The sequence below is a fragment of the Schistosoma haematobium genome, chromosome 7 (assembly GCF_000699445.3).
Source record: "Schistosoma haematobium chromosome 7, whole genome shotgun sequence".
Classification (NCBI taxonomy): Eukaryota; Metazoa; Platyhelminthes; class Trematoda; order Strigeidida; family Schistosomatidae; genus Schistosoma; species Schistosoma haematobium.
The window spans coordinates 17,889,760-17,907,889 of NC_067202.1; the positions used below are offsets into that span (position 1 = coordinate 17,889,760).

At 29.3% G+C, this 18,130-nt stretch overlaps 1 protein-coding gene across 1 annotated transcript in view; it reads right to left on the minus strand.

Annotated features, from left to right (window-relative positions):
- Window positions 1-2,849: 2,849 nt before the first annotated feature.
- CHRNA3_2 (Neuronal acetylcholine receptor subunit alpha-3) overlaps window positions 2,850-18,130 on the minus strand; it is a gene marked incomplete at its 5' end in the record, with an annotated part of 38,878 nt that continues 23,597 nt past the window's right edge. The window contains 9 exons of the mRNA XM_051219606.1: window positions 2,850-4,185; window positions 5,333-5,642; window positions 5,720-6,061; window positions 7,848-7,957; window positions 9,597-9,683; window positions 10,832-11,026; window positions 12,440-12,590; window positions 15,330-15,465; window positions 16,855-16,964. Coding sequence (XP_051064582.1) covers window positions 3,977-4,185; window positions 5,333-5,642; window positions 5,720-6,061; window positions 7,848-7,957; window positions 9,597-9,683; window positions 10,832-11,026; window positions 12,440-12,590; window positions 15,330-15,465; window positions 16,855-16,964 — 1,650 coding nt within the window. The 3' untranslated portion in view covers window positions 2,850-3,976. The remainder of the gene's footprint in view (window positions 4,186-5,332; window positions 5,643-5,719; window positions 6,062-7,847; window positions 7,958-9,596; window positions 9,684-10,831; window positions 11,027-12,439; window positions 12,591-15,329; window positions 15,466-16,854; window positions 16,965-18,130) is intronic.

Here is an 18,130-nt window from a genome sequence, read left to right on the forward strand (position 1 = left end):
TATTATTATTATTATTATTATTATTATTATTATTATTATTATTATTATTATTATTATTATTATTATTATTATTATTATTATTATTATTATTATTATTATTATTATTATTATTATTATTATTATTATTATTATTATTATTATTATTATTATTATTATTATTATTATTATTATTATTATTATTATTATTATTATTATTATTATTATTATTATTATTATTATTATTATTATTATTATTATTATTATTATTATTATTATTATTATTATTATTATTATTATTATTATTATTATTATTATTATTATTATTATTATTATTATTATTATTATTATTATTATTATTATTATTATTATTATTATTATTATTATTATTATTATTATTATTATTATTATTATTATTATTATTATTATTATTATTATTATTATTATTATTATTATTATTATTATTATTATTATTATTATTATTATTATTATTATTATTATTATTATTATTATTATTATTATTATTATTATTATTATTATTATTATTATTATTATTATTATTATTATTATTATTATTATTATTATTATTATTATTATTATTATTATTATTATTATTATTATTATTATTATTATTATTATTATTATTATTATTATTATTATTATTATTATTATTATTATTATTATTATTATTATTATTATTATTATTATTATTATTATTATTATTATTATTATTATTATTATTATTATTATTATTATTATTATTATTATTATTATTATTATTATTATTATTATTATTATTATTATTATTATTATTATTATTATTATTATTATTATTATTATTATTATTATTATTATTATTATTATTATTATTATTATTATTATTATTATTATTATTATTATTATTATTATTATTATTATTATTATTATTATTATTATTATTATTATTATTATTATTATTATTATTATTATTATTATTATTATTATTATTATTATTATTATTATTATTATTATTATTATTATTATTATTATTATTATTATTATTATTATTATTATTATTATTATTATTATTATTATTATTATTATTATTATTATTATTATTATTATTATTATTATTATTATTATTATTATTATTATTATTATTATTATTATTATTATTATTATTATTATTATTATTATTATTATTAATATTATTATTATTATTATTATTATTATTATTATTATTATTATTATTATTATTATTATTATTATTATTATTATTATTATTATTATTATTATTATTATTATTATTATTATTATTATTATTATTATTATTATTATTATTATTATTATTATTATTATTATTATTATTATTATTATTATTATTATTATTATTATTATTATTATTATTATTATTATTATTATTATTATTATTATTATTATTATTATTATTATTATTATTATTATTATTATTATTATTATTATTATTATTATTATTATTATTATTATTATTATTATTATTATTATTATTATTATTATTATTATTATTATTATTATTATTATTATTATTATTATTATTATTATTATTATTATTATTATTATTATTATTATTATTATTATTATTATTATTATTATTATTATTATTATTATTATTATTATTATTATTATTATTATTATTATTATTATTATTATTATTATTATTATTATTATTATTATTATTATTATTATTATTATTATTATTATTATTATTATTATTATTATTATTATTATTATTATTATTATTATTATTATTATTATTATTATTATTATTATTATTATTATTATTATTATTATTATTATTATTATTATTATTATTATTATTATTATTATTATTATTATTATTATTATTATTATTATTATTATTATTATTATTATTATTATTATTATTATTATTATTATTATTATTATTATTATTATTATTATTATTATTATTATTATTATTATTATTATTATTATTATTATTATTATTATTATTATTATTATTATTATTATTATTATTATTATTATTATTATTATTATTATTATTATTATTATTATTATTATTATTATTATTATTATTATTATTATTATTATTATTATTATTATTATTATTATTATTATTATTATTATTATTATTATTATTATTATTATTATTATTATTATTATTATTATTATTATTATTATTATTATTATTATTATTATTATTATTATTATTATTATTATTATTATTATTATTATTATTATTATTATTATTATTATTATTATTATTATTATTATTATTATTATTATTATTATTATTATTATTATTATTATTATTATTATTATTATTATTATTATTATTATTATTATTATTATTATTATTATTATTATTATTATTATTATTATTATTATTATTATTATTATTATTATTATTATTATTATTATTATTATTATTATTATTATTATTATTATTATTATTATTATTATTATTATTATTATTATTATTATTATTATTATTATTATTATTATTATTATTATTATTATTATTATTATTATTATTATTATTATTATTATTATTATTATTATTATTATTATTATTATTATTATTATTATTATTATTATTATTATTATTATTATTATTATTATTATTATTATTATTATTATTATTATTATTATTATTATTATTATTATTATTATTATTATTATTATTATTATTATTATTATTATTATTATTATTATTATTATTATTATTATTATTATTATTATTATTATTATTATTATTATTATTATTATTATTATTATTATTATTATTATTATTATTATTATTATTATTATTATTATTCATTATCATTATTATTAATATTCTTGTCATAAAAGAAGATAATTGATTGAATGGATATCATGAAATTATTCCTTTTTATTATAATTTCTAAAAAAAACTCAATTCTAAATAAGTACACCATTGGAAGGAACATTTCAAACTCGTTAAAAAACACAAAGATAAAAACTGTGTGTGTGTGTATACGAGAGAGAGAGAGAGAGAGAGGGAGGGGAACAACAGTAGATACACTAATTCACATATTAATCACTGAATATGTAATTGAAGTTTACAATATCTACATACATTAAACAAAAAGACAGATCATATAAAGAAAAACAATTACTAGAAATTCTAAACGCTTTCATTGTATCCATAGCAACTGAATAGTTCATCATGATCAATTACATCATTATGAAATGAGAAATAATGAAGATTGAAAAGTAGAAAATCTCCCTATTCTATATTATACTTTTATTTTATATCACTAAATCTGTCTATTTCAATAAGACATTTATCTAAAGAAGAAGAAGAAGAAGAAGAAGAAGAAGAAGAAGAAGAAGAAGAAATAATCAATAATCAATACTATAAAATGATTCAATGAAATGATGATTGATAGTTTCTGTTTACAGATCATAAATCGATCCAATATTGTTTCTAAGTTATCAATCACGATCCAATATTGATCAATTCATGATCCAATCTTTCTCTCTTTTTTTCTTCTCAACATATGTATTAAGATTACAGATTTAAAGTGTATTGTTCTGTATATATCATAACCGGATAATGTTCATTGAAGAACATTTATCAACTAATTGTATTTGTTTATTTTCAACATTCAATTAAGGCTATTTTGGTGTTTGAATACAAAATAGAAAAGAAGAAAAAAAAAGAAAAACAAAAGAAAGAATTTTAAACAAACTATTCATATCAATACTTGGTAACAGGAACAATTTGATCATCCTATCTCACCTCCACCCTCCACCCCCAACCCTCAACCCCCACAAGAAAACAACAACAATAAAACAAGCAACAAAAAAAATCAATTCAAGTAATTATGGCATAAAAGAAGCAATTAAATTTGGTGCTGAGCATAATATAGCAAATGTGACAACAATATTACATACACTAAATATCACTAAACAAAATCGATCAATAACACGAGCTGCAAATTTCCATTCTAAACTAATTAATGATTCTTTTTCATTATCACGTAATTTTTGTAATAAAATGTAATTCATTAATGATAATTTCTAAATCTGGTTTATATAAATTTAATAAATCAATTGAGATTGATAATGGATCTGGTTCAATTTGTCGATCGAATGATACACCATTCTTTGATAGATCACTGAATTCATCTGGAAATACATTTTGGACATGTTCTAATGTTGATATTGGTGTTAGTGGTACTGATTCTTTGAATAGAAACAGAGAGAAAGAGAGAAAATACAAAACAAAAAGAATGATTATTCATATGTAGATGTGAATAGGACAAGTTAATGATTAATTGGTATTATTAACATAATCATTAGTAACACTGACATTCAGGTAGATCCAATTGACGAGTTCCAAATAGGACGAAACGCGCGTCAAACTGGATTCTGTTATATCCTAGTGAAGATTACATTACGAGTAACGTCTGAGACTTATTAATGGACTATTATTATTTATATATTCTCATGGTATAAATATTCGGTAACTAGATTATGTATATCTATATTTCCCTTGTTATATGCTTTATTTTGACCTATAATTTATTATTGTACGATTTACGGTTCTTAAGTTATTCCCAGTTTATTGACTACTGCCTCCCACGTTCACAGCCACTTTTTGGCTTTATTGTGTACAAATGTTATTTCTTATTTTATGGTGCGTTGCGGTCTGTTTGGTTGATATATAAACCAAGTATGTCTGAAATAAATGACTCGATTCGCATATCAGAAGCTGGTATTGGTGTTCTGGACTGAAGTGGATGGATTAGGCGGACATAGGACGAATAAGGACGCTAGGCTGCTCATACCGCTCAAACGTCATTGGTTTGACACAGTGCTGGGATTGTATAAGTCGTATTTTGATTGGTGGATAAATCACGTGATAAAAAGCCGGACATAAACTCATAACAGATTCCACTATTCATTTTTACATTTATATGCTTGTGAATGAAGGCAATATCGAGGCAATATGCATAGGATGCACACATGTCAATAAGAGACTGATTAATTATAGTTCTTAACATCAATGAAAAGATTCAAGTAAACAGTACCAAGTGAATTTAAAATTTCACTCTATTTCACAAACAAGTAACTATCTTGACTCAGTAGCCAAGTGGATAACATAATCGCGCTTGAAGTGAACATGACTGGGCTCAAGTTGCAGAGTGAACATCAACTGTGAGATTCAAACGCATCCAGTTGACGAGTCCCAACTAGGACGAAACGCGCAGATCTTGTATTTCATTACTAATCACTATTTATCTTTACATATAAAACATGATATGAACATTTTAAGAAAAAAATATCCAATAAATGACAATCTCATAATTGTCTTATAGTTTTAACTTACTTGAATTAAAATTACCTACAGAATTGTATAGTCGATAAGGAGATTGCACTGTTAATGATTGATTTGTTACTGTTACTGATGATAACAAATCAGTATTCATCTTTAATTTAGTATTATTATTCAATATTGTTTGTTTTTCATGCATATTTATGAAGATATTACTATTATTAGTATGAGTAGTAGTAGTAGTATGAGTAGTATTAGTAGTAGTAGTAGTAGTATTGCCAAAACGTGCTGTTGCACGGAAATCATCATCTAAATCAATAACATTTGCTATGGCATTTTTCGGTGTACGTTCATTGACTGTATTCTGTAATTGATAATCAATATTATTGATTGATTGATTGATCATTGGTAATGTGGTTGTTTTCAAATTTCCGTTAATACATATAGGGGAATTAGTGAATAAATGTTTTTCATATAGACTGGATTAATATTACTATTCATCATGTTAGTAGTATCATAATTCCAACCAACAAATGTTTTAGCTCCTATATGTCCTTCTTCATCATCTTCTTCTTCTTCTCCTCCTCCTTCTTGTTGTTGTTGTTCTCCTCTCGCTCCTCCTTTGATAAGTGTTTCATTTTGTGACTTTTTTGTATTGGGATAATTCTCCATGAAATTATCACTAATAGATGATGAAATATCTTCAACTTCAATAATTTGTGAACGTTTCGGAGGTTCCATACACATTAATTTAGCTAGATATGTATTGACAATATTCCTAATCTGAATTAATTCAATAAAAAAATTATGAGTGTTAGTCAATAGAAACGTTTTAACAAAAAGGTTAAGTGTTCACGCACGAGACCGAAGGTCCTAGGTTCGAATCCCGCGAACAGGATTGTGGATGCACATTGTTCAAGAGTTTCATGCTAGGACAAAACGACCGTCCAATGCTTCCAGGTTTTCAATGGTTGTCTAACATCGATTGATTCATGATCTTAATCATAAAACTTAACAATCTCCACAACCCCATACTGGTAAACAAAACTATACGTTAAGTATATTGCGTCATGCGAGTTAAAGTAATTAGCTGCGATGAAATTTTATGTTGACAGCCACTTATTACCATCTACTGTTCAATATAGTTACAACTAACCTTTATCGATTGATAAAATCCTGAGCTGATTAGGGTGACTGAATTAAACCAGAAATTCGTCGTGCATGTGCAATGCTGAGGAGTTCCATAACAAGACGAAATGGCTGTCCAGTGCTTCTAGGTTTTCTATGGTGGTCTAGCTTCAACTGACTCATGATCTTAACGATTGAAATGACTATAATATTCACAAAACCCACTTTCTGGTTACAGTCATCATGTTCTCACTAGTGACTGGCTTCAAGATGTATTTCCTGGAGTTCTAGTGAGAAGCAGTAACCATTGGAGTTCAACCGGGTCTGTTGTGAGATAGTAACTCATTGAAGACAATGGTGGATATGTCGCTCAATTTTATACATTAGTTGAAGTTAGATATTAACATCATCGGATGCCGGCTCAATGGTTTAAAGGTTAAACGTTCGCGTGCGAGACTGATAGGTTCTGGGTTTGAATCTCGCAAAGAGGGATGGTGCATGTGCTGAGGAGTCCCACACTAAAACGAAACGACCGTTCAGTGCTTCCAGGTTTTCCACGATGGTCTAGCTTCAATTGACTTATGATCTTAACCACTGAAAAATATATTTGTTGAGGGACCTAGACATTTCCTTGAAAAGGTATTTAGATTTCCATCCAATAAGGAAGTCAATATTATACAGTTCGAATAGAAGACGTGTCAATATTCCACAAAAGTCAACTGAATCTTTAAGATGCTTGTTGAATACATTCCAAAAGTTATTTCTATATCATTAAATTAGAGTTGACACTAATAGTAATTTATAAGGTACTTAGGATTATTTATAGATTAGTAATTGAGTGTTCGTTAGCCTACTATGATCGCTAGTTATGTACATCACTATCAAAATGCGACCGATCCCATCACTTTGGATCACTTTAATCTTGATCACATCTCTTTATTCTATTGTTAAATATTGTAGCCTTATATTCTTCAATTAGTCTAAAAATACATGAAGTGTAATCGTTAATTCTAATTCACCACTCTTAATCATCCTTTGGTGGAGTTTTGTTCTCTGAGCTGGATGGTTTAGTCGTGAAACTTTTATTATTCCTCTGAACAAAATCATCAGCACTTGTACCTGAAATGTATGTTGATGATGTTATTCAGAAGAATGATGAAAGCTCCATGATTGAACTATCTAACTCAAAGAACAAAACTCCATCAAAATCATCCACTTGAACTACAAATCATCTTCATCAACTCTTAATCACCAACTCCTATAGATCAATTTTAAGCTCTTATATTCTATTTCCTTGCCACTATACAAAATGGTCTTGTGAAAGATGGTATATGAGAAGTTGTAAAGATGAATGTAGTAATTCAAGAGTCGAACTATTCTTCAAGTTATTAGTATTGATTAACAACAATATTAATAAGTTGAATAGTTAAGTAAAACTTACCCAAGCTGGAACAGCAATACAATCAGCTGATCTATGATGATAATTTAACACCAGTACAGTAAATACAATAGATAATGAACACATAAACATTGTACATGAAAAGTAGATACCTGTTCAAAGTGATTTGATTCAACAACAAAAAAAGAGAAGAGGAAATGATTAAAGTAGAAACCAGTTACTAATGATTTTATTTATTTATTAACACAAATATTGGTACAAGGAGGCACCAAATAGATATGCGCTATATAAATCATTCGATTTGTGTGAGGGCTGGGATACTGCCCAGGTGCCTAGATCCAGACCGAATCAGATGGTTTTCTTAGGGAGCCACTCCCGAGCCTTCGACCTGAAGGTCTGATCCACAAGGCAGTGAAGCATCGTAAGGAGATCCAGTCCCATGGAAGCCGATGATCAACAATTGGTTCATACTTCATTTGTTCCCTCAGGATACTGGGGGCCATGTGCGCCATTGGTTTGGAATCCGGTTAAAGCACCGGACATTCGCTTTTCCTCCTCTCAGTTTTGTAAACAATACCCGTGGTACGAGAAGGCAGTGAGTAGGACTTTCCTGGTAGAGACTGCATGAGCGTGGCCGTGTGAGAACATTTCGAGAGGGTGGGCGGGTCCACCTCACTCTCGGCCATACCAGGGCATTTGAGGGCAGTTACAAATGAACAATAAAAGATTTCTGAAATATTTGTCATAAATTGATTCAAGTTAGAAATGTGTATAGTTAAGCAATTACTGTTTAACCTGAAGGTTTTTTAGTTCGATTCCGCTAGTATGATTGTATAGGGAGATTGTTGATGTTGATTTTCATCCTAAAACAAAGCAGCTATTCAGTGAACCTAGGGTTTTAGAGATGATATAACTGAGTTCAATCAGTGTGAAATACAACTTATAGAGTTAAATGTTTGTTTATTCAATGAATTCGATAAAAAGTAAACATTGAAAAGTACTTCTTGACTTTTTTTGTTTCAAAAAGAAGCTCTGGTACAGATGAGGATGCGGAGAGTTCAAACTCCCTCTCTAAATACTCTCACGTGGCCACCCGTATACAACCACTGTCAGAGAAGTCGTACTCACTCTATTTTCACGGTGAAAATTGAATATCTGGAGATTTAACCAGGTTGTTGGATACGGAGGATTTACCCAGGGAAGTTGAAAAACCTTAATTCCCAACTAATAGTGCACATGAACTCCAGGATACTGAAGATACAAATAGAGTATGAACTTATTCATGGTCACTGGCTACCATCACACTGATTCCCCTAAAAGTTGCTCCACTGTTTTGTAGGTTACACCTGTAAGTCAAAGATTCGAGTTGTAGCCTCTTACGAAAACCACCTCCATCAGTTTGGACAGTATCCCATCTTTCATACAAATCGAATGATGAGGTGTGATGCCTCCTTATACCAATGTTTATGTGTTCAAACAAATAAATAATCTGGTATATTTTAATAATTGAGATCATGAGTCAATTGAAGCTAGATCACCATGGAAAACCCGTAAACACTAGACAGCCGTTTCGTCCTAGCATGGGACTCCTCATCAGCGCGCATCCACGATCCCTCCTCGTGGGATTCAAACCCACTAGACCACTATTGAAATTCCTGCAATCTCCACCAAATTCCTCCTGATACTAATATGGTATGTATTTGCTATTTATAAGTAATCTATAATAAGTAGTATGCTATTATCAATTGATTTAATAAATACGGAATAAATTGTAAGAATCAATGTACATACCAATTAATGGTATAGCTTCAGATGTTTGTGGAAGTTTATCTGCAACAAGTTGTAAGAACATTGTTAATGATAAAAGAATTGTTACACCTAAAAAAAAACAAAAATACGAAAAGAAGGTAAACAATATCGATCCAGATAGTTTTCTTCAAAAGAAAAAGGCGCCATAAGAAAATGTACAATTCTAATCACTTTTGATTATAATAATTGTTTGTTAAACAATATTCAAGTCAGAATATTCAATACAAATGTCAACATAGTGAGTTCTATTGTTAGTTCATCATGAACTGACATCAGCTATAATGCCAGAAATCTATTTAGCCCAATGGATGAAAGACTTTCGCTCCAAAATCCAAGATCTATTATCTTATACCTGATTGTTTCGTCCATAAATTATAGTCTCGTCGTTTTATTTGTTATAGTCGCCTAATTATCACGTTTTGTATAAAATCCCTTGTGAACCGATCGTACGTTAGCATGAAGTACTGTAGTTCATGCTGTGACCTTGTAATCCCTCAACGCTTCTGATTGGCTCGTTCATCAATTAGAGTCTCACCCATTAATCTTATTCAATTAATGAATTTATTGATCAGGTCATTGGCACTGAGCCAAAATTTAAATGAGAAAGTTAATGATACTATTCTATTGTGATTAGATCAAATTAGGTGAATCAGATTTGAACTTGGAGATTGGTGGATCATGTTTGAATAACCTAACAACTAAATCATTATTATTTCATTATCTATCAATATTGTCTATTCTAATCAATCTATTTTATCAATTTTAATATGATAATTAAACTACAAAGGTTCAATACTACCTTCCTTCGAGATACTGACAAACTCAATAAATTCAAGAGAGCTCTCAACAACAGGTTCCAAGCCTTTCAAGATCTACTGAAGGAAGAAGTAACTATTATGGAAGACAACTGGAAAGGCATCAAGGAAGCATTAACTTCAACGTGTCTAGAGGTTCTCGGTCTAAAGAAATACCATCATAAGGAATGGATCTCTACAGAAACAGTGGACAAGATCAAAGAAAGGAAGAACAAGAATACAGCAATTAACAACAGCCGAACACGAGTAGAGAAAGTCCAAACACAAGCTGAATACATAGAAGCAAACAAGCAAGTGAAGAAGAGCATTAGAGCGGCCTATGCTTCTCCATGAGGAGTAACAGGCGTAAGTAAGATTAAACTACAGAAAAAAATGTCTTAACATAAAATCATATTTACTTACCTAATGATATTTTTTCACCTGCATCTGGTGGTAACATAAATACCATTAATGCCATACCAGATATTAATAAACAAGGCACAATAAGATTAAATACATAATAAAGTGCACGTCGTTGTAGTGTAATTGCAATTTTTACATCAACAAAATCATAATCACAACATTCATATCGTTGTGCATAACGTCGAACTGAAGAACCTGTTATTGTTGTTGTTGTTGTTTTAACCAGTAAAATGTGTAAAACAAAAAGAATAAATTACAATTAACTTGTTATATAGTGAATGAAGTACTTTAGAATCATTGAATGTAGACTGATTGTAACTGTACCCTCATAGAGTGACATATGGCATACACCAGCACTCTCTATCCGATTCTATCCTTTTTAATTGTTTCCAATTGGTATTGATCCTTATGGTATCTACTTCAAGTTCCTGACGTGGAGTGTTCTTCGGCTTTCCTCTTTTCCATTTCCTTCAGGATCTCAAGTTAGGGTTTGACTCGTGATATATGAGTAAACTGTTAGTTTCCTATATTTGATCTTGAATTGTATATCTCGTATAACGTAGTCTCAGTTGATATGTAGCAAGTGTATTGATCGAGTATGCAGTCTAGTCGCAGAATAGTCTAGATCATCTTTCATGTTATTGTATTATAATATTATGACAGAACGTTATATATTTATATGTTAATTCTTCTAAACAATCTTATGATTTGAGCAGTAAATCAATGTTGACACTAAAAATGTGTGATTTGTCTTGTTGAAAACTCAATTGAAGATCCAAATTTCGGAGTTTGCCATTGACAAATACTCATGAAAAGGCATAACTCGGTATTATGGTCTTACAGTTTTATTTAATTACAATCTCAAGCTTTCTAACGTTTAATCAATAATAACTATGAAAGGTGTAAAAACCTTTACATATCTCGTCAGCATAATTGATGAACACGGCGGATCTGATACAGATGTGAAGGAGCGGATCGGCAAAGCAAGAGCAGCATATTTACAATTGAAGAACATCTGGAACTCAAAACGACTGTCTATCAGCCAACACTAAAGTTAGGATTTTCAATACTAATGTCAAGACAATTCTACTGTATGGCGTGAAAACCTGGAGGACTACAAAAGCCGTCATACAAAATATACAAATGTTTATTAACAGTTGTTTATGCAAAATACTTCTGATCCGTTGGCCGGACACTATCAGTAACAACCTACTGTGCGAAAGCGAACAAATCAGATTCCAGAGGAGGAGGAAATCAGGAAGAAGTATTGGAAGTGGTTAGGACACACATTGTGGAAATCACTCAACTGTATCAAACCCTTACTTGGAATTCTCAAGGCTAAAGAAGAAGAGGAAGATCAAAGAACACATTACGCCGAGAAATGGAGATAGACATGAAAAGAATGAACGACAATTAGATAGAACTAGAAAGGATAGCCGAGGAAAGAGTGCGTTAGAGAGTGCTGGTCGGTGGTCTCTGCTCCATTGGGAGTAACAGGCGCAAGTAAGTAAGTTAGTTAGTAACTAATTCTATACATCATTAAACAATAACCCTGCTACTGTATTGGTCTACCACAACGTACACAACAAACAAACTGAATCTCCTTACCACTAAGATGAAATTCTCCATTACGTGAATATTCAGATAAATCAACCGTTCCAACTTGTGTACAATCAGGTTGTGATGCGTTGATACATTGTAATTGAAAATTAATTTGATCACCATAATATGTCCAACTTCCAAATTTTAATATACAACTCTTCAATGAAAAACATTCAAAAGTTTATTTGAACAATTTTATTGGGCTACTGAATTTAACTAAGTAGCACAGCTTATTTGAAAGAATTCTTTAATTTGCAACAAAGATGAATGGATAATGGTCAGTAGCATTTCGTCCTACTTGAGGTTCGTCAGCTCGGAATACTTGAATCTCTGAGTTGATATGTCACTCTACAACTCAAACCCACTACCATACGCTTCAAACACCATCGCGTTATCCATTGAGCTAATGAGCTCAAATAGCCACTAGGTTATGTAATGAGGTGAAGTTTTAAATCATTTATGTATGGTTTGTTTCAATCTTTCTACATATGCCAATAAAAGATTGATCGATTATAGTCCTAAACATCAGTGGGAAGATTCGAACGAACAATACAAAAATGGATTCCTCAATCTAATTCATAGCATTATGTTAATAACATTAGTGAAGTTCTCCAAGAAATATCTCCTAGAGTTCTAGTGAGAAGCCGTGACCAGTGGAGTTCAACCGCGTCTGTTATGAGACAGTAACTCACTGATGACAACGGTGGACGGTGGCGCAACTTAATGGACTGTTTGAAGTTATACATTAACACTGTTTGATGCTAATTACCTCAGTGGTCTAGAGGTTAAGCGTTTGCACCCGAGACTGATAGGTTCTGGGTTCAAATATCGCGAGTGGGGTCGTGAATGCGCACTGCTGAGGAGTCCCATACTAGGATGAGACGGCCGTTCAGTGTCTCCAGGTTTCCCATGGTGGTCTATCTTTAAGTAACTCATGAATCTGGTTTTTACAATGTCATATTTGTAAAAGATACTGCTCACGAACGGAATAATGATAAACATCTGGGTCGACGGGGAGAATTAAGAACCAGATTCGTCCTACTATGTACTCCTGAAATTTCTCATCAATCAACCAAATTAAGACTCGAATTTATTGATATTTTGTCTAGATTGGTAAAAACTGGAGTTGATTTAGTCTCAGTCGTAGACTTCACAATAATGGATCACATGATCTGACTAAATAATGAACCCAGAGCCTTCAAGTTTCGCTAATCTGAAAGTTTCTTCTAAATCATAGAACCAAAGTCAATCTTTTCATATTTACCATTCTAAAATATTGGGGAGATCCAGAAAATTGCTCTAAAAAAAGGCTCTGAGAACGCTGAGAAATATCTTATCCAATTAGCATTCTATAGAAATTTATTCAGAAACATCTAGAAAGTGAAATGCCATATGTCGCGTTTCTGATCGGATGAATACCTATACTATTACTACTATGTCTAGTAGCGTTCCAGAACTTTTTGAAAGCAAAAGATCATCTAAAATACCATAAATACCCCTAGATATTCTGTACATAAACGAACCTTTAGAGTAAAGCGTTTCTTCTCTTATGTTCAAGTTGTTATTGTGGATTTAACCTAAGGGTTACTAGAAGAGTATAGGAACCAAATGTAACATTCAATTAGCAATACTTATCATGATGTGAAACAGAATCCGAAGAAACGCTTTTCTCATATTAAACTGTTTATTAGATAAATTAAACAGAATATAACTATGTAATACTGAATCGAATTGTATGATTCACTCTACAGGAACATTGTAATTTACCTTGACTATTCTTTAAATTGCTGGTCGGCGGCCTATGCTCCACTAGGAGTAACAGGCGAAAGTAAGTAAGTAAGTAAGTAAGTAAGTAAGTAAGTAAGTAAGTAAGCAAGTAAGTAAGTAAGTAAGTAAGGAAGGAAGGAAGGAAGGAAGGAGGTATTCTCTAAATTCTCTTAGTGTCTTATAATTCACATAAATAAATACGATTATTATTATTATTATTATTACAGTTAAAACCATACAGAGAAGTTTGTTTAAGTTATCACAATAATATGGTATTCAACACTTTGTTAAATTAAATTTGACAATCTCCTACTTTCAAGGATTGTTTTAGCCTATGGTTAAGCATATAACTAACTTGATTGATATTCATATGATGTAATGAAAGGTTTATATAAATAATACAAGAATCTTTTGATACCATGGAACAATGTCAAAGATATATCTAACCAATCTATACTCTACAATAACCTTCACTACTAGATTGAACCTTGAATGTTCGAACTGTTTAAGAGATACAATAACATTGAGAACGTTATCTGTCAGATATGGATGAGCTTTATTGATCACTGTTTCTATCCTGATTATATAAACCTTGAATTCTTAATTTAGTCATACAGAGTGGACGTAATGAATAAAACAAATGAAGAAGTTTGAATGGTTAATAAGTAATCTGTTAGTATTTATCTTATAGACCTGACTTATGAATTCAACTATTAAAATGATTAAATTCTCCACACAAAAAAACCCATTTGGATCATAATCATCATGTGCACACGAGTGACTGGCTTCAAGATGATTTCCTGGAGTTCTAGTGAGAAACCGTGACCAGTGTGTGTAGAGGCAGGAATCCACTTCAGACAATGGATGAATGGTCGTGCAGCTATTTATGGATCAATGAAAGTTAGATATTATTACCGTTGGATGTCGACCAGCTCAATAGTCTAAAGATTAAGCGTCCGCGCAAGAGATCGAAGGTCTTGGGTTCGAATCCTGTGCGTGAGCCTATGGGTGAACGCTACTGAGAAGTACCATACTAGGACGAAATGACCGTCCAGTGATTTCAGGTCCTCCTTGGTGATTTAGCTTTAATCGTTTCATGAATTTAACTATGAAAACTATTGCCATTTACCTGTTCATCGAATGGAAACCATAAGATGTCTATATTACATGTAGATTTAAACAATCCCGGTGGCATCCATTGAACAGTACCATCATGTTTTATGATTGTATTTGTTGGAAATGTACGATCGAATTTCTCATCCGCACTAAATTTTTTTTAAAAAAAAGCCACAAAAAAACACAACTGTATTTGAAGTAACAAGACGATAATATTCTAGATTGTATATAACTGACGAAGCTTTCGAGTTAGATCTTAACTAATAACACTTTCACACAGAATAGAGCGGTATTTGTGGTTTAATAAACGTGAAAGTGAAAGAAGATCAATATTGATGATCTAACCGACCTAGTAACTTACTTACTTGCATACTTCATAGGATGACTGATTAAAAAGTCGGTCACATATGAATCATGTAGAAGATAAATTGTGTACTATTTTTGTAGTGTGTGTATTCACATGTGTGGAATGGTACTATTGATGTAGATGGATACTTACATGTCATTGATGTGACGCTCTTAGTTAGACGATATTGGTACTCTGTTCATTAGTTACAAGTGCTCATTGTCGATGCTGTCAGCTAACATTTACCAGTTTATTTATCAATGCACATGTTATATTCCGATTAGAATAATGAATGATAACTTTTGGGACCCAGTTATGGACCAATACGATAAATATATCTTTTTATTGTATAATTGTTATGTTATTAAACTATTCATACTCATGTTCCTCTCATTATAAGCTTCATTTTGACCCATAGATGATTATTATACGATTTACCATTCTTGAGTTATGCCCAGTCTATTAATTACAGTCTCCCACATTCACAGCCACTTTTGGCTTGATCTTGTACAAATGTGTACTTTCTATTTTATGGTACGATGTGGTCTGTCTTGTATGTATATTATTACTTCAGAGAAGTTGTACTCACTGCCTTCTCACACCACGGGTGTTGTCTACGTAATTGAGAGGATGAAAAGAGAATGTCCGGTGGGGGCTTTAACCGGGTTGGTGGACACGGAGAGTCAATCTAGATGAGTTGGAAAACTCTGATTCCAAACCAATGGTGCACATGGGCTCCAGAATAATGAAGGGATAAATGGCATATGAACCAATCGTTGGTCAACGGCTACCATGAGGCAGTATCTCCTCACGTTGCTCCACTATTTTGTGGATCAAACCTTTAGGTCGAAGGTTCCGGGTGTCGTCTCCCAAGAAAACTACCTGCTTCAATCTGGACACCCGAGCAATATCACAGCCCACATACAGATCAAGTGACTTGTGTGGCGCATATATATTCTGTGCCGCTGAATTCCACTAACGTAGCTTATTCAGTGATTGATTAGTTTGTTACTATCTTTTAGTTGAACTGCTGATTATTACTCTACTTTGAATTTAGCGCTAACATTTCCAAAACCTAAAAGATACCCTCTTCACCTGAAATAAACGTGAAAAATCTATTCATCAATAAAAATTACGTAATCATGTACTGGCAACGAAATCTAAATAGTGAATCAATAATTCATTCATTTACCAATTATACAACAGGATATCTGGTCTCCATACAGCAGTATATGGTAAGTTTAAAGTAGTTATATTACCAAACTCTTTAGGATTCCACAAGAAATGATAATCATTCCATATCTAGATTTAAAACAAATGAAAAAGAAAAAAGTAATACATCACATGATATGAAACTGTCATATTCATTGGAATAATTGTTGCCATGTGTATTACCATTACACACTAGAGAGTATTATGTAATCGTCTTCACTTCGATCTACTACTATTAACGCGTTACTCATTTATTTATTTAAAGTTTAAAGATGAATACTGGATAAGAAGCGTGCGCATACACCAACCAGGGAAGTTCAGAGTTGGGAGTCGATGTAGAAGGAATGATAGGAATTGAAGAAGGAGGTTGATTATGAATACAATGGTCTCGAGTGCTGTTAAAGGTATGTGGGCGGTTATCATCTCCTGGTTGCCCAAACCGTGGAAAAGTTCTTCTGAAAGTACCTGAAAAGAAAATTGGATTAGAGGTGATCTTAGTGACCTGAGAGCGTGACTGCAGTGCCCAAGGGTCGAATGCTTGATGTCGGTCACACACGACTTTTTGTGGGTAATTTTCGCATTAGCTCCGTATTTGTTGAAACCTTACTGCCGCAGACGAACATCCGTGAGATAAGGCAACGTGTGCATTTTTAGGGTCAACCTTTTCTACCCCCAACCCTCCTTATGGGAAGCCAGCATTGCTGTACAGTCAGCTTGGGTTTGCTGCTTTTATTCTTACCACTCTTCAACCGACCTGTCTGGCATGGTAAGACCTTGTAGAACGATTGTTCCAGTCAATATAGCTCGATTGCTTCATCACGATAGGAACTCAAAACAACTGTTTGTCAACCAACACCAAAGTTAGAATTTTCAATACAAATGTCAAGACAGTCCTACTGTATATGCTGGAAACCTGGAGAACTACGAAAACCATAATCCAGAAGATACAAATGCTTATTAACAGTTATTTACATAAAATACTTCGGATCCGTTGGACAGACATTATCAACCACAACCTACTGTGGGAGAGAACAAACCACATTCCACAGGAGGAAGAAATTAGGAAGAAGCACTGGAAGTGTATAGGACACACATTGAGGAAAGCATCCAACCGTGTCACAAGACAAGCCCTCACGTGGGATCTTCAAGATAAAAGGAGAAGAGGAAGACCAGAGAACACATTACACCGAGAAATGGAGATAGACATGAGAAGAATGAACAAAAAGTGGATAGAACTAGAAAGAAAGGGTCAGGAT